Source organism: Podarcis filfolensis, assembly GCF_964270895.1.
Source record: "Podarcis filfolensis genome assembly, chromosome: 18".
Taxonomy (NCBI): Eukaryota; Metazoa; Chordata; class Lepidosauria; order Squamata; family Lacertidae; genus Podarcis; species Podarcis filfolensis.
Window position 1 is genome coordinate 5,977,064 of NC_139622.1, and position 21,113 is coordinate 5,998,176.

At 47.7% G+C, this 21,113-nt stretch overlaps 1 protein-coding gene across 1 annotated transcript; it reads left to right on the forward strand.

Moving 5' to 3' along the window:
- The first annotated feature begins 1,765 nt into the window (after nt 1-1,765).
- Nucleotides 1,766-19,821, forward strand: LOC310753503 (protein-lysine 6-oxidase-like). Its single transcript, XM_083594874.1, has 7 exons — nt 1,766-2,031; nt 4,638-4,746; nt 9,055-9,192; nt 11,089-11,245; nt 12,736-12,831; nt 13,967-14,082; nt 17,918-19,821. The coding sequence occupies exons 1-7, from the start codon at nt 1,821-1,823 to the stop codon at nt 17,922-17,924; spliced, it is 834 nt and encodes a 277-aa protein (XP_083451000.1). The 5' UTR covers nt 1,766-1,820; the 3' UTR covers nt 17,925-19,821.
- Nucleotides 19,822-21,113: the final 1,292 nt, after the last annotated feature.

Here is a 21,113-nt window from a genome sequence, read left to right on the forward strand (position 1 = left end):
AGCCCAAAGAAGTAGTTGGGTGATACCCAGCTCTACCTCTCTTTCAAATCAGAACCAGTGAAGGCGGTGAAGGTCCTGTGTGAGTGCCTGGAGGCAGTTGGAGGATGGATGGCGGCTAATGGATTGAGGTTGAATCCTGACAAGACAGAAGTACTGTTTTTGGGGGACAGGGGGTGGGCTGGTGTGGAGGACTCCCTGGTCCTGAATAGGGTAACTGTGCCCCTGAAGGACCAGGTGCGCAGCCTGGGAGTCATTTTGGACTCACAGCTGTCCATGGAGGCACAGGTCAATTCTGTGTCCAGGGCAGCTGTCTACCAGCTCCACCTGGTACGCAGGCTGAGACCCTACCTTCCCGCGGACTGTCTCGCCAGAGTGGTGCATGCTCTGGTTATCTCCCGCTTGGACTACTGCAATGCGCTCTACGTGGGGCTACCTTTGAAGGTGACTCGGAAACTGCAACTAATCCAGAATGCGGCAGCTAGACTGGTGACTGGGGGCGGCCACCGAGACCACATAACACCGGTCTTGAAAGACCTACATTGGCTCCCAGTACGTTTCCGAGCACAATTCAAAGTGCTGGTGTTGACCTTTAAAGCCCTAAACGGCCTCAGTCCAGTATATCTGAAGGAGCGTCTCCACCCCCATCGTTCTGCCCGGACACTGAGATCCAGCTCCGAGGGCCTTCTGGCGGTTCCCTCATTGTGAGAAGTGAGGCTACAGGGAACCAGGCAGAGGGCCTTCTCGGTAGTGGCGCCTGCCCTGTGGAACGCCCTCCCATCAGATGTCAAAGCGATAAATAACTACCTGACATTCAGAAGACATCTTAAGGCAGCCCTGTTCAGGGAAGTTTTTAATCTGTGATATTTTAGTGTATTTTTGGTTTCTATGGAAGCCGCCCAGAGTGGCTGGGGAAACCCAGCCAGATGGGCGGGGTACAAATAATAAATTATTATTATTATTATTATTATTATTATTATTTGGATGTTAAATTGTGTTTAAATGTATATTGGAAAACTAATAAAAATTATATGTGATTGAAACTGAGTCTCCATCTGCGAGCTGATAAATTATAAGGATCAACGTTACTGTCGAGTGAAGAGGAGGAGGAGGAGGCGAGCCCGCGGGGAGGGCGCTGTCCATGGTGCGCCTCCCTCCGCTCCTCCGGTTGGACGCCTGCCTGGGAAAAGTGGGTGGGGAGCCGTCGGGTGGGGCGGTGGCTGGTCCCTCCACCTTCTCCCCGCAGCCCCGGGTGCCCATTCCTGGCTTGGCTGCTCGGTGCGCTCGCCATGGCCGCGGAAGGGCGACCCTCGACGGCGCTGTCGTGCCTGCTGCTCCTGCCCTTGCAGCTGCTGCTGCTGCTGGCGGCGCGCCCCGACGGTGCGTACGGCCAGCATCCCTGGAGGCAGCAGATCCGCTGGGAGAGCGGAGGGAGGCTCTTCAGCCTCTTCAACAGCGCCGCCCGCTTGCGGCCGCCCCGTCGGGGTCCCGCCGGCGACCACCAGCCCCAGAGCCTCTACCTCAGCATCGCCGCGCGCCCCCACGGCGGAGCGCTCCGGACCGCGGCTCCCGGGCGCGTCCCGCGGGCCGGACCCGTCGCCCTCCAGGCCACCCGGGGCTTCCCCGGCTGGGGGGAAGAAGGCTCCGGGATGGGGGTCCGCGCCGTCGAGGCCAGCCGGGGAGATGCGCCCTCCGGCGGCGCGGACAGGGGTCCCCGAGGGCGCAATGACTCGGCTCCCGGGACCCCTTCTCCAAGCTTGCTGCAGGAGCAGGTCACCCCAGGGGCTGATCGAGGGAGCGGCCCGGCTGGTAGCTGGCCTCAGATGGGGGGCAACGAGATTCAGGGGGACCCCGTCCCCGAGGAAGAGGGATTCCAGACGGCCCCCAGCGCCTCGACCAGGGACGACCCGCGAAACCCCTTCCAGCGGTGGAATAGCATCTTCTACGACGTCTACCCCGGCGCCAGGCAGCGCCCTTCGACGGCAAGCACCCCCAACGGGAGGCCGGGCTATGGGACCCGATTATTTCATCATGGTGAGCTGGTTGGGGAGTATTGGGGGGGGGGTGATGGAGCATAGAACCCTAAATATTAAGAGTTGTAGAGTTGGACCATTTAGTCCAGCAGGAATCTTTCACCCAAATTGGGATTCGAACTCAGGACCCTGAGGTTAAGTGACTCGGGGGGGGGGGCACTGGTGTGGGGGGCAGAGAGGAGTGAGAGAGCACCTGCTTTGCCCAAGGAAGTTCCCCAAAGGAATCTCCGGGTAGAACTGGGAGATGCTGCCTGCCTGGGAAACTCTAGAGAGTTGCTCTAGATGCTGCCAGTCCGTGCAGACAACACTAGGCTAAGTGGCCCAAAGTGCTGGCACAGCTGCCTGCACATCTGGGACCTGAGTTGATTGTACGTACGTGCCACTGTTGTTTTCTTATATTTATCACTTTTCATTGCTTTATTTAAAAAAAAATACAATTGTTTTAGATATATATAACTGTTTTACATATGCCATTATGTTGTAAACTGCTTTCGGATGTCAGTTTGTAAATCTTTAGGGAACTGGCTGTTTTTAATGAAATGGCTGGCGCTTTTCTTGTAATTATCTGATTTTCCATGTCTCAGCCATTCAGATATTTGGGGGTGTTATATATTGTTTGTAAGGGTGGCCAACTCCCAAGAGAGTGGCCAGTGATCTACCCCCTTTGGGGGGGTTCAGAGTTGATGAACTTTTTTTAGGAAGGAGGAAGGCCCGTTTTTTGAGGTTTCAGGGCAAAGTTGTTTAGCTTTTTTTAGGGGAGACAAAGTGGTTGAATTCCTTTGGAGGGAGCCAATAATCTGCCAGTGATCTGCCACAGATGTCCAGTGATCTACCGGTAGATCGCGATCTACCTGTTGGACATGCCTGGATGGGAGTGGTTTTAATGGTTGTAGCTTGCAGGATTTTCTCTTGTAGAGTAACACATACCTTGGACAATACGGATTGATATAAAAGTTAGCGTATGGAAGAATATGCGGTTGTAAATGTTCAAAATGAAACTCCATGGAAGGGGGTGGAGGGGAAGTCCCGAGATTTGGAGGAATCTCTGCATATGGATATAAAGGTAAAGGTAAAGGGACCCCTGACCATTAGGCCCAGTCGTGACCGACTCTGGGATTGTGCCGCTCATCTCGCTTTATTGGCCGAGGGAGCCGGCATACAGCTTCCAGGTCATGTGGCCAGCATGACTAAGCCGCTTCTGGCGAACCAGAGCAGAGCAAGGAAACGCCGTTTACCTTCCCGCCGGAGTGGTACCTCTTTATCTAGTTGCACTTTGACGTGCTTTTGAACTGCTAGGTTGGCAGGAGCAGGGACCGAGCAACGGGAGCTCACCCTGTCGCAGGGATTTGAACCACCAACCTTCTGATCAGCAAGTCCTAGGCTCTGTGGTTTAACCCACAGAGCCACCCGCATATGGATATATATTTGGATTATTATAACTTTGTAAAGACAAATAAAAATGTTTGCAAGAAAAAAAGTTAATGGTTGTAGATGATTGATAGATAGATAGATAGATAGATAGATAGATAGATGGATGGATGGATAGAGATAGATGATAGATAGATAGATGATAGATAGATAGATAGATAGATAGATAGATAGATAGATAGATAGATAGATGATAGATAGATAGATGATAGATAGATAGATAGATAGATAGATAGATAGATAGATAGAGATAGATGATAGATGATAGATAGATAGATAGATATAGATAGATATAGATAGCTAGATAGATAGATAGATAGATAGATAGATAGATAGATAGATAGATGATAGATAGATAGATAGATAGATAGATAGATGATAGATAGATAGATATAGATAGATGATAGATAGATAGATAGATAGATAGATAGATAGATAGATAGAGATAGATGATAGATAGATAGATAGATAGATAGATATAGATAGATAGATAGATAGATAGATAGATAGATAGATGATAGATAGATAGATGATAGATAGATAGATAGATAGATAGATAGATAGATAGATAGATAGATAGTTCTTCATTGTTGTAACCTGCCCTGGGACTTTATGGTGAAGGGCAATAAATCTAACTTGTTTAGATGGCTTCAAATTATAAGAAAGGAGACTAAAACACCAGGAACAACTTTCTGATGGTTAAGAGTTGTTTGGCAGTGCAATGGTCTCCCTCAGGAGGTTGTGGACTCTTCTTCCTTGCAAGTTTTTAAGCAGGGATGCTTTCGCTGAGATTCCTGCATCCCCAGGGAAGTTCGCCTGGCACCATCATTACACACCTTTAGGCGCCAAGCAAAAACATTCCTTTTTAACCAGGCCTTTGGTTGATCTTGACATCCAACACCCTTTTAGAATGTGGCTTTTGGAGGGTGGGGTTAATGGGTTACTGCTCTTTGTTTGATTTTATATGTTGTGGTCTTGTTGTAAACTGCCCTGAGACCTCTGGGTATAGGGTGGTGTATGTTGAAATAATAATAATTATTATTATTATTATTATTATTATTATTATTATTATTATTATTTTACTGCCAACACTCAACAGAGCCCAAATCTGAGCTGCTGGCTCTGCTTAGGGGGCGAATGAGTTTTCCTGACCTTCCAGTGTCTCCTCCTCCCTCCTAGGGCTCCCGGATTTAATTCCCGATCCGTACTTCATCGAAGCAGGCACCTACATCCAGCGGGTCCAGCTGTACGCTTTGAAATGTGCTGCGGAGGAGAATTGCCTGGCAAGGTAGAGAGGAACGTACCTTTGCATTTACGTCTCGGGTGCATGTTGGGTGAAGCCAATGCGATTGCATGGGGCAATTATTATTATTTTTTCAAAAATGGGCAAAGAAAAATTGCAAGGGGGGGGGTTGTTTGCAAGGGATATAGCACAATAGGGCCTTCTCCTCTCATGGTGCAATCCAGACCAGGAGAGCCAGCGTCTGTTTTCATCTTGCAGGTTTACGATTCCTTGCGCGTTGTTTTCCACAGTGGAATTCCATCAGAAGGTGGAAGATTTTCCATCCTTGGAGGGGTTTTTTAGCAGAGGCTATCTGGCCTTCTGGTCGACGGGACGCGGGTGGTGCTGTGGGTTAAACCACAGAGTCTAGGTCTTGCCGATCAGAAGGTCGGAGGTTCGAATCCCCGCCACGGGGTGAGCTCCGATTGGTCAGTCCCTGCTCCTGCCAACCTAGCAGTTCGAAAGCACGTCAAAGTGCAAGTAGATAAATAGGTACCGCTCTGGCGGGAAGGTAAACGGCGTTTCCGTGCGCTGCTCTGGTTTGCCAGAAGCGGCTTAGTCATGCTGGCCACATGAGCCGGAAGCTGTACTCCGGCTCCCTCGGCCAATAAAGAGAGATGAGCGCCGCAACTCTAGAGTCGGTCACGACTGGACCTAATGGTCAGGGGTCCTTTACCTTTATCTGGCCACCTGCAACTGATGCTTCAGCTGAGATGCCATCATTTCAGGAGGTTGGGCCTTCAAGGTCCCAACCAACTATATAATTCTATGATTTTTATTTTAGTTCCGTAGTTGTTTAGAGCTGAGTCACTGTCCAAACTCAAGCGGACTTCATCCTCCTTGAGGGCAAAGTTGCCCAAAGTGCATCCAACACAATTTTCACAGGGGTATGATGACCGCCTCTTTCCATACGAACCTACCTCATAGCTGTCAACTTTCCCCTTTTCTTGCGAGGAATCCTATTCGGAATAAGAGATTTTCCCTTTAAAAAAGGGAAATGTTGACAGCTATGACCTACCCAGATCCTGAGATCATCTTCTGCGGCCCTTCTTCGTGCGTCTCCTCCTCGAGAGGTCCAGAGGGTGGCAACACGAGAACGGGGCCTTCTCTGCAGTGGCTCCCCGTCTGTGGAATGCTCTCCCCAGGTAAGTTCGCCTGGTGCCTTCATTATACACCTTTCAACTAAGCCAGGCAAAAACATTCCTTTTTAACCAGGCCTTTGGTTTTTGATTGACATCCTTTTAAAATGTGAGGTTTTGGGTTGTTGCTTTTTTATTTTGATTGAATATTTTGTGGTTTTATATTTTGATTTTGTTCTGTGAGACCTCCGTGTATAGGGCGGTATATAAATTCAATTAATAATAATAATACAGTGGTACCTCTGGTTACGTACTTAATTCGTTCCGGAGGTCCGTTCTTGCTCATTTCAACTTTGAAGGCATTTTAGAAAAAAATACTGCTCCCTTTCCCCCGCTCGGGTGAGCTCCCGTTGCTCGGTCCCTGCTCCAGCCAACCTAGCAGTTCAAAAGCACGTCAAAGTGCAAGTAGATAAATAGGTCCCGCTCTGGAGGGAAGGTAAACGGCGTTTCCATGCGCTGCTCTGGTCCGCCAGAAGCGGCTTAGTCATGCTGGCCACATGACCCGGAAGCTGTACGCTGGCTCCCTCGGCCAATAAAGCGAGATGAGCGCTGCAACCCCAGAGTCGGTCACGACTGGACCTAATGGTCAGGGGTCCCTTTACTTTTACTTTACCTTCCCTTATGGGGTATTCCAGAGCCCAAATAGAGTCCTCAAGTGGGTTCCCCATCGGCAGGAGAAAATGACAGAGGCCAACCAGAGTACGGTGGTACCTCGGGTTAAGAACTTAATTCATTCTTAACCTGAAGCACCACTTTAGTTAATGGGGCCTCCTGCTGCCGCTGCACCACCGCATGATTTCTGTTCTCATCCTGAAGCAAAGTTCTTAACCCGAGGTACTATTTCTGGGTTAGTGGAGTCTGTAACCTGAAGCGTCTGTAACCTGAAGCGTCTGTAACCCGAGGTACCACTGTAATAAAAGTCCTGGAAGAAGCAGAAGCCTGGAGAACTGGCTTCACACTTTGCATAATTAGCAAAGGACTGGCTCCAGGCACACTGGTCCAGGGATGCCAGGATTTAACAATGGCTCGTGAAATCCCAGTTCCCCACCATCAGCTTGTTTCTGGGGGTGTAAAGGTAAAGGGACCCCTGACCATTAGGTCCAGTTGTGGCTGACTCTGGGGTTGCAGCGCTCATCTCGCTTTATTGGCCGAGGGAACCGGCGTACAGCTTCCGGGTCATGTGGCCAGCAGGACTAAGCCGCTTCTGGCAAACCAGAGCAGCGCACGGAAACGCCGTTTACCTTCCCACCGGAGTGGTATCTATTTATCTACTTGCACTTTGACGTGCTTTCGAACTGCTAGGTTGGCAGGAGCAGGGACCGAGCAACGGGAGCTCACCCCGTCGTGGGGATTCGAACCGCCGCTGCAGGGCTGTTGCGTTGCAGTTGGGCAAGGAAGGCAGCGTGAGGGTTAAGGCGCCTGTAGCCATTGGGCAGCACCCTGGAACAGCAAACGGTCCTTTTCTGCTTATTGATTCTAGCTGGAAAAACGCAAAAAAAAATATTGGTGGGGAGGGTAGAATGAAATGACTCCGTTTCCTGTAAACACCCAAACAAACAAAGCTGTTCTCCCAGGACAGGGGATGCCAAAGGGTCAAGCCTTTGCTTGTTTGCTCACTCAGTCCATGAATGGCCTCTTCTTTCCCTCCTCACCTTCCCTCGCCCTCCCGAATAGACTCCAAAAATAACTCTCTTTAGAGCTCTCGAAGCTTTGTTATGCTAGCGCAAGTATACTCCCCCTGCCAGCTGTGGAGAATTCCCAACCAGTGGAAAAGTTTCTAGTCTGGCATCCGAACTTCTGTCTGCATTGGGGAGAGGCATAGCTCAGAAGGAGAGCATCTCTCTTGCATGTAAAAGGTCTTGGCTGCCAGCCAGAGTCGACAGCACTGATCTAGATGGACCACTAGCACCAGGATAGCTCAGTGGGTTAGAGCAGGCATAGGTAAACCCAGCCCTCCTGATGTTTGGGGACTACAACTCCCATCATCCTTGACCTCTGGGTCCTGTTAGCTAGGGATGATGGGAGTTGTAGTCCCAAAACATCTGGAGGGCCGAGTTTGCCTATGCCTGGGTTAGAGGAATGTGCCGATAACGCCATGGTTGCAGGTTCGATTCCCGTATGGGCAACTCTGGCTATGGGGTTGGACCAGGTGATTCTCTGGGTCCCCTTCCAACTCACCTTTGCACCTGCCTTATGGGGGGGGGGCATTTGCAGGCCTAACTTGGGCCAGAGGGCTGCCTTTATCTTCTAGGAGGCCACATGCTTGTGGAGGGCGGGGCCTGTGGCAAAAATGGGTGGGGCAATGCATGCAAATTTCACATCTGGACAGTAGGACGATCACTAGGTGAACTCCTTGCCCGTCTCGCTATCCTGCAGCCGGAAAAGAAATGGCTTAGAGTTCGTGGACACACCCCAGCTAGGAAGAACTAGGTCCCTTTACCTTTTAAAGGTGCCAGTTGGACTTGAGGGGTTTCTTTAAGTATTTAGCCTTCAGAATTTCATCTAACTTACAGTGCAACATATAACGAACGGTGATCTCAGCCGACTGACATCCGCAGACACGGAAGCGCAGTTCTCCGGGGATGTTTTTAATATCGCTCTTCCGGGAAGTTGGTTTTCATTGTCTTCACTTCCGGTCAGTACCTGTTTCAGCAGCTCCCTGCCCAAATCCCGTAAGACTTGGGTTCTGCTTTTGGAGGGGACAAAAACCCCCAAAGAGGCATCTGTTGGGACAGGATAAAGGGTTAAGGTAAAGGGACCCTTGAGCATCAGGTCCAGTCGTGGCCGACTCTGGGGTTGCGGCGCTCATCTCGCTTTACTGGCCGAGGGAGTGGCCAGTCATGTGGCCAGTGGCCAGCAGGGCTAAGCCGCTTCTGGCGAAGCAGAGCAGCGCACGGAAACGCCGTTTACCTTCCCACTGGAGTGGTACCTATTTATCTACTTGGACTTTGACGTGCTTTCGAACTGCTAGGTTGGCAGGAGAAGGGACCGAGCAACGGGAGCTCACTCCATGGCGGGGATTAGAAACCACTGACCTTCCGATTGACAAGTCCTAGGCTCTGTGGTTTAACCCACAGCGCCACCCGCGTCCCTTGAATCCTTGTTGGGACAAGATACTGGCATCCAACTTGGCTCCTCCATCATCCATGGCCTCTTCTCCCTCTCTTTCCTGCAGATCTGCCTACCAGCCAGGGTTGAGCAACATCAGCTACCGGGTCCTCCTTCGCTTCCCGCAGAGGGTGAAAAACCAAGGCACAGCGGACTTCCTTCCGGTCAAGCCATACCACGCTTGGGAGTGGCACAGCTGCCACAAGTGAGTAAGCCAAGCCAAGCCAAGCCAAGCCGGGGTGATCAGCAGGGGCCGAACTCTCTCTTCTGCATTTCTGTCCCCAGTAGATATCCAAAAGGGATGTTGAAAAGCAGGACCTCAACAGCTATCCCCACTCGCGTTTCCCAGGGACTGCATGCCCTCCATGTAGGATGCAACATAAGCAGTCAAGCACAACACTTCCTGTTTGCCCAGAGTGGACACACAAGGGGATGTTGGTCCACTTCCTGGTGACTTCCTGTCACACCTGGTCTGGAGCATCCTTCCCCTGCGTGTGACCAGGTAGATGGGCGTGACCCTGGGAGACCCCATAAAAGGGCTGGTCACTCAGCCTCTTCTCCTTCTTCCTCCTTCCTCCTTCCTCCCCTCTCTCCTCTCCCCTCTCCTTTTCTTCCTCTTCTCCTTCTCCTCTCTTCTTTTCTTCCCCTTCCCCTTCTCCTTCCCCTCTCTTCTTTTCTTTCTCTTCTTCCCCTCCCCTTCTCCTTCTCCTTCTTTTCTTCTTTTTCGCTTTATTCCATCTTGATGTTCTGTTGCTGTCTGCTAGCTCTCAGCCAACAGCACATGGACACAATCCCCATATGAGATGAACCCACACTCTCTTCTGTAGCTACAAGCTAAATCCTGCCTTCAGGATCATACTGCGAACTGAATGTAAGTAAACTTCTTATTACTTTTCAGAGAGGACTGTTGAGTCTTTATTCTTTTTAAGATGGAACAAAGGGGATTTACCAGGAACAAATCCAACCTGGACAAGGCAGACTGGATCGCTTAACTCAAGAGAGACTAAAGAATCTACCAACTAGCTTCTTGCAATATGCAAAGGGATGTATTCTCCTACCAGCTCACTAGTGTGAGTGTGGAAGGATAATATTTAATCAATATATCTTCTCCTACTATCCATGACATTCCCATACTCCAAGTGTCCTGATTTTCCAGAAATGCTTGCAAACCAATAAGAACATTGGCAGAATTATTGTAATAACCTGCAGTTTTATATGGTTGGAGTAGATGAATAAATGAGCAAAATAAGTTAATTTAGAATATGCATTCAGGTAGGTAGCCGTGTTGGTCTGACGCAGTCGAAATAAATTAAAAAATTTAAAAAATTGTCCAGTAGCACCTTGTTGTTGTTGTTTAGTCGTTTAGTCGTGTCCGACTCTTCGTGACCCCATGGACCAGAGCACGCCAGGCACTCCTGTCTTCCACTGCCTCCCGCAGTTTGGTCAAACTCATGCTGGTAGCTTCGAGAACACTGTCCCACCACCTCGTCCTCTGTCGTCCCCTTCTCCTTGTGCCTTCCATCTTTCCCAACATCAGGGTCTTTTCCAGGGAGTCTTCTCTTCTCATGAGGTGGCCAAAGTATTGGAGCCTCAGCTTCAGGATCTGTCCTTCCAGTGAGCACTCAGGGCTGATTTCCTTCCGAATGGAGAGGTTTGATCTTCTTGCAGTCCATGGGACTCTCAAGAGTCTCCTCCAGCACCAGAATTCAAAAGCATCAATTCTTTGGTGATCAGCCTTCTTTATGGTCCAGCTCTCACTTCCATACATCACTATTGAGGAAAACCATAGATTTAACTATATGGACCTTTGTTGGCAAGGTGATGTCTCTGCTTTTTAAGATGCTGTCCAGGTTTGTCATGGCTTCCTTAGAGACCAACTAATATGTAGAAGATGCTTAAAAGAAATTTAAGGAACCGCAGAAAGAGGGGGAAGGAAGTCAAGTTTCGAAATGTTCAAATGATTGTAAAATCAGTGAAATGAATAAACCTGAAAAGCATTTTTAAAAATTTAAAACAAAAAACAAGAGAGTGGAAAAAGCTTTCCTCTATCACTGCAGATTAAAAATAATGTTAATAAGGAACCTGGACCTTTGTCTTTTAGCCATTATCACAGCATGGAAGCCTTTAGTAACTACGACCTGTTGGATGCCGTCACTCACAAGAAGGTGGCAGAAGGACACAAGGCCAGCTTCTGCCTGGAGGATACGACATGCGACGCGGGAGTCCGGCGACGATACGCTTGCACGGCTCACACTCAGGTGAGGGGAGAAGAGACGCAGGGACAGCAGGGTTCCCCACCCCTTTTTTTACCAGCCTCTGCTCCTCTGCCTTTGTTCTGCAGGGGACGTTCATGCCTTTCCCTGCCAGTTCCCTTGTTGATCCTCAGACAGGGCACTTTTCTCCTTGCCAGTCTTGGTGCTGACCTTGAAAGCCCTAAACAGCTTCAGTCCACTATATATGAAGGAGCTTCTCCACCCCCATCGTTCCGCCGGACACTGAGGTCCAGCTCCGAGGGCCTTCTGGAGATTCCCTCACTGCGAGAAGCCAAGTTACAGGGAACCAAGCAGAGGGCCTTCTCGGTGGTGGCACCCGCCCTGTGGAACGCCCTCCCACCAGATGTCAAAGAGAAAAACAACTACCAGACTTTTAGAAGACATCTGAAGGCAGCCCTGTTTCGGGAAGCTTTTAATGTTTAACAGACTACTGTGTTTTAATACTTTGTTGGAAGCTGCCCAGAGTGGCTGGGGAAACCCAGCCAGATGGGTAGGGTATAAATAATAAAATAATATTATTATTAGCCACTTGGCCACTTAAATGAAAGCCGGCAATCAAAGCTAAAGCTATGCAATATTAGAAACACCAGGGCAAGGCAGCAATATTTTATTTATCACAGGTTTTTATGGCCATTTTCACCTTGAGCTCATGCGGGGGATATGAATGTGATAAATAACATAAGCTTTAGTGGCAGCTCTTAAAATTACAGAGGCAGAAGGAGCCAGACAGCCTCGTAGAAAGGGGTGCTGGTTGGAGAAGGCTGTACAAACCACGTTCAGAGAAGTATTCTGTCCAAAAGAAATACTCAGAGCAATGTGATGTTGTCTTCCTTTTTTTAATTTTTTAAAAATTTTATTAAGTATAAATTAGAAAACATATTTACAACAAAAGAAAATACAAAAAAATACATATAACCAAGGGAAAAAATTAGAGAATACTTTGTCTCTTTTCAGTTATTTATACCTCTATAAAATGCTATTCACAATAAAGGAGTGAAATGAAAGACAAGCTATCAGAAAAAAGAAAAAAAGAACAAAGAAAAAAATAAAGAAGTAAAAGAAAAAGATCATAGGTGAAAATTTTTAAAAGTAGATAACTATTCACTATACATAGCTGTTTCCCATCTACCGGTATATTTATATTCAATTGTATAATTTCATCTTGTCCTTATCTACCTTAAATAAAGTGGTGGTTTTTTTAAAAAAGACTTCCACCGTTTGCCTCACGCGTTTTTAATAATCTGTTCGACACCTGAATTGAATTTTTAAAACTTTAAAAGTTGAAACCTGGTCATAAATATAAGCACCAATTCTGTGAATTGGCCATATTTCTACTGTTATTTGTAGCACAATACTACTTTTAATGTCATATTTTTATAAATTGCTTCCTGGTCACTGACCGCATTAAAGATATTTGATTTAATAATCCGTTCATCAGATCCTCTGTTCTTCATGTGATGTTGTCTTCCATTCAGGGTCTGGGTCCTGGCTGCTATGACATATACGATGCTCACATTGACTGCCAGTGGATTGACATTACAGACGTCCCCCCTGGGAATTATATCCTCAAGGTATGGTTGGCTGCAAAGCTCAAACTGGCAGGGAAATGGGCGTGGTCATGAGGGGTCATCCAGGAACACAGGGGCATTTTGCCTAGCCAGTATAACAGACACGGGTGGCGCTGTGGTCTAAACCACTGAGCCTCTTGGGCTTGCGGATCGGAAGGTCGGTGGTTCGAATCTCCGCAACGGAGTGAGCTCCCGTTGCTCGGTCCCTGCTCCTGCCAACCTAGCAGTTCGAAAGCACGCCTGTGCAAGTAGATAAATAGGTACCAACTCCGGTGGGAAGGTAAACAGCTTTTCTGTGTGTTGCTCTGGTTTGCCAGAAGCAGCTTAGTCCTGCTGGCCACATGACCTGGCTCCCTCGGCCTGTAAAGCAAGATGAGCGCCACAACCCCAGAGTCGTCTGCGACTGGACCAAACGGTCAGGGGTCCTTTTACCTTTTAAGGAGGATAAAGCTCTCAACAGAAACCACAGGAGGGAAGGACGTGGCTCTTGTGCAGGGGTAGGCAACCTAAGGCCCGTGGGCCGGATGCGGCCGAATCGCTTTCTCAATCTCACAGGTTCATGCAGTTAATGATAATAATAATAGATGGGATGCGGGTGGTGCTGTGGTGTAAACCACTGAGCCTCTTGGGCTTGCCAATCAGAAGGTCAGCGGTTCGAATCCCTGCGACGGGGTGAGCTCATGTTACTCTATGCCAGCTCCTGCCAACCTAGCACTTCGAAAGCACACCAGTGCAAGTAGATAAATAGGTACCACTCCAGCAGGAAGGTAAACGGCATTTCCATGCACTCTGGTTTCCGTCACGGTGTCCCATTGCGCCAGAAGCGGTTTAGTCCTGCTGGCCACATGACTCAGAAAAATGTCTGTTGACAAATGCCGGCTCCCTTGGCCTGAAAGCGAGACGAGCGCCACAACCCCATAGTTGCCATTGACTGGACTTAAGCATCCAGGGGTCCCTTTACCTTTATTTTATATTTGAGAGCCTAGAATTCTTGTAACAAGTCTTTCCTGGTGAAGAAGAAGAGGAAAAACAAGCCTTATTAAGATCTGAGCTTGCAACAGTTAAGGACACCGCCTGATTTTAGGAGAGGTAACGGTGGGGTAGAACTTGACTGTATTGTTCTCATCCCATTTTCAAGGTGACCGTTAATCCGGACTTCTTGGTGCCCGAGTCAGACTTCACAAACAATGCTGCCCGGTGTGATGTAATATACACAGGGACGCATGCCACCGCAAGGAACTGCAAGATCACCAGGTACCATGAGGGAAGAGTGATTTGTAGCGCTCGACGGGGCCCCCTAAAGTCATCTAGTCCAAACCCCCCCTCCCTCAGAGCAGGGACAGTTTCCCTGCCTCCGTTAGGTGAAAAGAGAAGGCAGTAATGATGCCGTCAGCACATCGTCAAGAGTATTTTTCTCTCCAGGCAGCCATGTCTTTCCGCAATGTTGTTGTTGTTTAGTCGTGTCTGACTCTTGGTGACCCCCTGGACCAGAGCACGCCAGGCCCTCCTGTCTTCCACTGCCTCCCGCAGTTTGGTCAGACTCATGCTGGTAGCGTCGAGAACACTGTCCCACCATCTCGTCCTCTGTCATCCCCTTCTCCTTGTGCCCTCCATCTTTCCCAACTATACGGACCATTGTTGTTCCGCAATACAGAACAACAAACCCCTGTGCTGCAAGCTTAACGCAACCAACAATACAAGCAACATGAAGACCAGTATACTAGATAGCACTGCAATTCTTATTGCATAATATACATGATTTAGTACAACAAAAACAAAATGTGTACACTTGTAAATTCTCTAATATATTTGAAATCAGATGAACACACGTCTGTCAATCTTTGAAAGTCCGTAGAAATATAATAAGTCTATGGTTGAAACAAAGGTCCGTATGGTTAAAGCCATGGTTTTCCCAGCAGTGATGTATGGAAGTGAGAGCTGGACCATAAAGAAGGCTGATCGCCGAAGAATGGATGCTTTTGAATTCTGGTGCTGGAGGAGACTCTTGAGAGTCCCATGGACTGCAAGAAGATCAAACCTCTCCCTTCTGAAGGAAATCAGCCCTGAGTGCTCACTGGAAGGACAGATCGTGAAGCTGAGGCTCCAATACTTTGGCCACCTCATGAGAAGAGAAGACTCCCTGGAAAAGACCCTGATGTTGGGAAAGATGGAGGGCACAAGGAGAAGGGGACGACAGAGGATGAGATGGCTGGACAGTGTTCTCGAAGCTACCAGCATGAGTTTGACCAAACTGCGGGAGGCAGTGGAAGACAGAAGTGCCTGGCGTGCTCTGGTCCAGGGGGTCACGATGTCGGACATGACTAAACGACTAAACAACAACAACAATTGGTTGAAAGAAAGTAATAGATGCTATCCTGTGGGCTAAGCGGTAAAAAAAAAAAAATTAGGCGTTCATGTAGGACAGTGATCCTGGATAATCTAACTGTTTCGCTGGAATCTTCTTCAGCACAACCCATAGATTAGAAAAATGCACAAGGAGCAGTGGTCATGAAGAAGATTCCAGAAAAACAGTCAGATTATCCGGCATCACTGTCCTACATTTATTATTCACTTACTACTTCGGCACCATGAACGCCTAAAAAAAGTTTTACCGCTTAACCCACAGGATAGCATCTATTCCTTTTTTTCAAAATTTGTACTAAATCATGTATATTATGCAATAAGAATTGCAGTGTTATCTAGTATACTGGTCTTCGTGTTGCTTGTATTGTTTGCTGTGTCTTTCCGCAAGGCACAGAAGTATAATACCTGCGTACGGTTCAGGACGCCTCAGCTAAAAACGGATATTGCCGAGTGGGAAAAGGCTGAGGAAAGAGCAAGGAGAATGATCCACAGGGTGGAGCAACTCTCCTTTGAGAAAAGGGTTTTGGACTGTTTAGTTTAGAGAAAAAGCAAGTTAGAGGGGGCACGATAGAAGTTTATAAAATTCGGCTTAGCGTGGAGAAAGTGGAGAGAGAGAAATGTCTTCCCCCCCCCCACACACACACAACACCTAAACTCCTGGGCATTCAATGAAGCTGATTGTTGGAGTCAGGTCAGATTTTTGATTGATTGATTGATTGATTGATTGATTGATCTACCACCCTTCATCTTAAGATCTCAGGGCGGCACGCTCAGTCAAATACAGGATAAAACCATGATATAGAAGAAAACATTTTTGACATTTGCAGAGGAGTGCGATACCACCAATGCAGCAATTTCAAGGAGCCCATTTGCCCTCGTTTCTATTTTTCTTTTGACAAAGTAATAATCATAAATAGATAAGAATAAAAATGTTCACCTCACACCACTGAGACTATTCCATTGTAATTATCCAGCCTCCCAAAATTTCAACACCTCTTGCGATGGTTTGACCCCTTTCCATTTTAACAATTCAGATTCTACAAACACCTTGCCTATCTCCTCAAAACCATTTCTCCTGCATATTCCCCGTCTTAACCTTAACGGCACATGTTAATTTATCGTTCACGGCTATATCCCACTCCTCTTCATACCATTATTCCATTTTATATTCTGCTTGCCCCTTCTGCTTCCTAGCTATCATAATTCGTGCAGCTGTCAATAAATTTGTGAGCAAGTCCCATTTGCCCTTGTTAAGAGAAATGGAAAAACATTCGCTGCAGGATTTGCAAACCTTGGCTGAAATAGCTCCGGCTGCCACGAATGGCACAGAGTCCCCCTTCGCTGCTGGCCAAGGCCTTAAGGAATCTCCACAAACATTCTGCTTTCTCCAGAGCGGAAGGTCGAGGGCGGGAGAATTTGGCAGCATTGACACAGCAGAATGCTCTGTGACTTGTATCAAAATGATGTTATTGAAGGATGTGGGTCGATTTAGAATATACTAAATCATGATTTAGAATATACTAAATCATGTATATTATGCAATAAGAATTGCATAATATACATGATTTAGAGGGGTTGTGGCAGAGAGAGAGAGAGAGAGAGAGAGAGAGAGAGAGAGAGAGAGAGAGAGAGAGAGAGAATGGACATGGAACACAGAAGGTATTACACACATGAAAGAAACACGTTAGGAATTCTAGATGCTGAAATCTCAAGGGGGCAGAAAAGACTATTTATGTATCCGACCATGGCTGTGCAGGTGTTATCGGCCCAGAGGTGGAAAGGAGATGAAATCCCTACCAGAGAAGAATGGGAAATCAAGTTGATGGGTTTATGCCGAAATGGCTAAAATGACAGGAAGAATCAGAAATCAGGAAGACCAAAGTTTTAATAAGGAATGGGGGGGATTTATAACTTATCTTAAAAACCACTGTAAACAGTTAAAATCATTAGCAAGAACCCATTAAGTTAAGAAGCTATGTTTTTTCTTTTTTAAATAGATGAATGACTATTGCATTGAACAAAAATGAACACAATGTTAGAGGTTTTTATGAAGTAACAAGTTGGATATCATGCATGTGGGTGAAGGGTTTTTGGGTATAAGGGGAGATGGTTGCAGGGTTAGATGTGGGGAATTTACAGAAATAATATATTCGTGTTATGTACAGTGTTGAAGGAGTATGGCAATCAACATGTAGTGTGAAATAATTGAAAATAATAAAAAAATTATTAAAGAGGGGGAATAAACTGAGCCGTAGAAAAGCAAAATAAAATAAAATCATTAGCAGGATTGGAATATCACTTGGAGTTTAATGATGAATTTTGGACACAGTGGAGATGTAAAAGATTTGGATGATCATAAAAGATGCAGGAGGAAATGATTAGGGAAGCTTTTAATGTTTAATAGGTTTTGTATTTTAATAGTCTGTTGGAAGCCGCCCAGAGTGGCTGGGGAAACCCAGCCAGATGGGCGGGGTATACATAAATTTATTATTATTATTATTATTATTATTATTATTATTATTAACAGCAGGACCCACAAAGGGGAGGCGGAAAGTCCAGGAGATTCCTTCGAATCTTGTTTTTATGTTGTATGTTCGATATATGACTGTAAAGTTTTAATCTGAAAAGCCAAATAAATAATTTTTTCTAAATAAAAGAAAAAACATGTTCGTGAATTGATGTTATGACTCAACTGCTATTTCTTTCCTTTCTCCACCCTCTGCAGCAACTAAACGGCGACCCGATCGCAGTGGAGCGAGACGGCTTCATACCCCATTTCCCCTCAAATGCTTCAAACCATCTCTGCAACCCCGCCGGACCGAAGGAGACTCTGTGGCTCGAGACGCGTTTTAAAATTTGCCCAGCCCTCACTTCCTATCCTGTCCCAGCTTCCGCCAGTATTAAGTTTTAGGCATTCGCTTTTAGGGAGACTGCTGATATATTGATGCTAGCCTAGGACTTGCCAATCAGAAGGTCGGCGGTTCGAATCCCCGCGACGGGGTGAGCTCCCGTTGCTCGGTCCCTGCTCCTGCCAACCTAGCAGTTCAAAAGCACGTCAAAGTGCAAGTAGATAAATAGGTACCGCTTTGGCGGGAAGGTAAACGGTGTTTCCGTGCGCTACTCTGGTTCGCCAGAAGCGGCTTCGTCATGCTGGCCACAGGACCCGGAAGCTGATCGCCGGCTCCCTCGGTCAATAAAGCGAGATGAGCACCGCAACCCCAGAGTCGGTCACGACTGGACCTAATGGTCAGGGGTCCCTTTACCTTTCCCTTACCCAGAGAGAGAGTATAGAAGAGGAGGGGGCTGCCTGAACCCACCCACCTCCCCTTTCCCAATGCAGAGAAAGCCCACATTGCACAGAATATGGTACCCAACGATAAAGAAATTTACACTAGGTCATTTTCTAGGTCCCAGCTCTACAGTTCTGCGGCTCTAAGAAATCTCTGAGAAAAACCACCAGCATCCCCCAGGGGTCAGCAAACTTTTTCAGCAGGGGGCCAGTCCACTGTCCCTCAGACCTTGTGGGGAGCCGGACTATTTTTTTTTTGGGGGGGGGGGAATGAACGAATTCCCATGCCCCACAAATAACCCAGAGATGCATTTTAAATAAAAGGACACATTCTACTCATGTAAAAACACGCTGATTCCCGGACCGTCCGCGGGCCGGATTTAGAAGGCGATTGGGCTGGATCCGGCCCCCGGGCCTTAGTTTGCCTACCCATGAATTCTAAGCCTTTCCCTGCCATAAATTTGAGGTGCTTGTGTTATTTCAGTGGTGCAGCAGGATTGATGCCAGCATAGAGAGTGCAGCAGCCGTGTGCCCCAAATAAGTAAACCTGCAATTGCCACGCCACCAGCCATCTAGGGATGGAATTAGAAACCACGCAATAGGCACATCTCAGAGCCACGTCTGAATGGAAGCGCACAGCTCCTTCGAAAGCCACGCTCCTCTGAGCTTTGTGGTGCGGCCTTCCAAGCAAACGATACGTACAAAAATTTACCTGTTCGGAAGAAATGTGCATCGATTAGGCGAGGCGGCGTAGAAAGATGTATCCGGAGAAACTGGCACTAAAAAGTTGCCAGATTCCCATGAGGAGTTTGTTTGTTTTCCCCTTCAGTGAAAATTGCAGCAGAAATGTGGAGGACTGGTTTTGTGATTGGAAAAATTAGGAACCTAAGAGAACCAAAACTGACCGATTCATTCATCCCTAGTGCCAAATGTCCTTTGGCCCAGCAGAAGGAAGACCTCACATTTTCCCAGCTCGCCTTCATCCCTCCTTTATCCAGCTTCACAACACTCTTTGCTTTTTTGCCTCTCCCCCTGGCAAAATGCAAATCTTAAGCTTGATGCAAAGGGGTGAGGGCACTGTCCGTGGGGGTCTTCTGTGCAAAGTGCATTGATGGTGCTTTAATACTTAAAAACAACAACTAGGGGCTGCAGCTTGCTCTTTAGCCAACCCCTCTGACCTTCCCGTTAATCCCACTAGAGCTTCGCCTTACTACCCCACGCAACTACAAAACTCGCTTTTCACCTCCCCAGCCCTATCCATGAACCGTGGTAGACTTTAGGCTTCCAAATTTCAGTCGTTTAGTCGTTTAGCCGTTTAGTCGTGTCCGACTCTTCGTGACCCCCTGGCCCAGAGCACCCCAGGCACTTCTGTCTTCCACTGCCTCCAGCAGTTTGGTCAAACTCATGCTGGTAGCTTTGAGAACACTATCCAACCATCTCGTCCTCTGTCGTCCCCTTCTCCTTGTGCCCTCCATCTTTCCCAGCATCAGGGTCTTTTCCAGGGAGTCTTCTCTTCTCATGAGGGGGCCAAAGTCTTGGAGCCTCAGCTTCAGGATCTGTCCTTCCAGTGAGCACTCAGGGCTGATTTCCTTCAGAATGGATCAGTTTGATCATCTTGCAGTCCATGGGACTCTCAAGAGTCTCCTCCAGCACCAGAATTCAAAAGCATTCATTCTTCGGCGAGTGGAAGACAGGAGTGCCTGGCGTGCTCTGGTCCAGGGGGTCACGAAGAGTCGGACATGACTAATCGACTAAACCACAACAACAACAATAACAACATATCAGCTGGGTGTTGTTTTTCTGGCTCCCCCATGATTTCCCAGCTTTTCCCCTCGCCTGCCTCTGAGCTGCAACCTCCCTCAAACCCCCATTGTAAATCTATCCTGTCTTCCTCTTCCTCCTCCCTGGAAGTGGCAAGATGGGGGCAGCCGGTCTCCACCATTCCTCCTTTGCCCAGTCCCTGAAACCTGGCTGATTTCATTCAGAATGGAGAGGTTTGATCTTCTTGCAGTCCATGGGACTGTCAAGAGTCTCCTCCAGCACCATGATTGGTACCAGACATGGTACCAGGAGTGAAATACACTGTGGGAAAGTACCATGGGATAGTTGAGGGCTCCACATCCTTTATCTCTCTTACATAAGACAGCTGAGAAGTGGAAGAGGAAGAAGTTTAAAACAGACAATTTTTGTCCTTTCGGTGTTTCTCCCTTCTTGGTGCATTCAAACAAAAGCAGAGGGTTGAGTAAACCAGAGTAAACCCTTGGCCAATAAAGCGAGATGAGCGCTGCAACCCCAGAGTCGGTCACGACTGGACCTAACTGTCAGGGGTCCCTTTACCTTTCACAGCCCAAACCCTCAGCCTGTCACCTGCTGTGTTATGTACTAAGCTTGGATCCTAGAACAATAGGCAGGTAGGATCGTAGAATGCAACAACTGATTGGCCTGCAGGAAAAGACCAATCAGGCTCCAGGAGGGAAGCAGAATCAGCCAATCAGACGGGACTCATTGTGTAAATACAGTGGTACCTCTGGTTGTGAACGGGATCCATTCCAGAGGCCCATTCGCAACATGAAAGGAGCGCAACCCGCAGCGGCGCATCTGCGCACACGCGGGTTGCGATTCGCCACTTCTG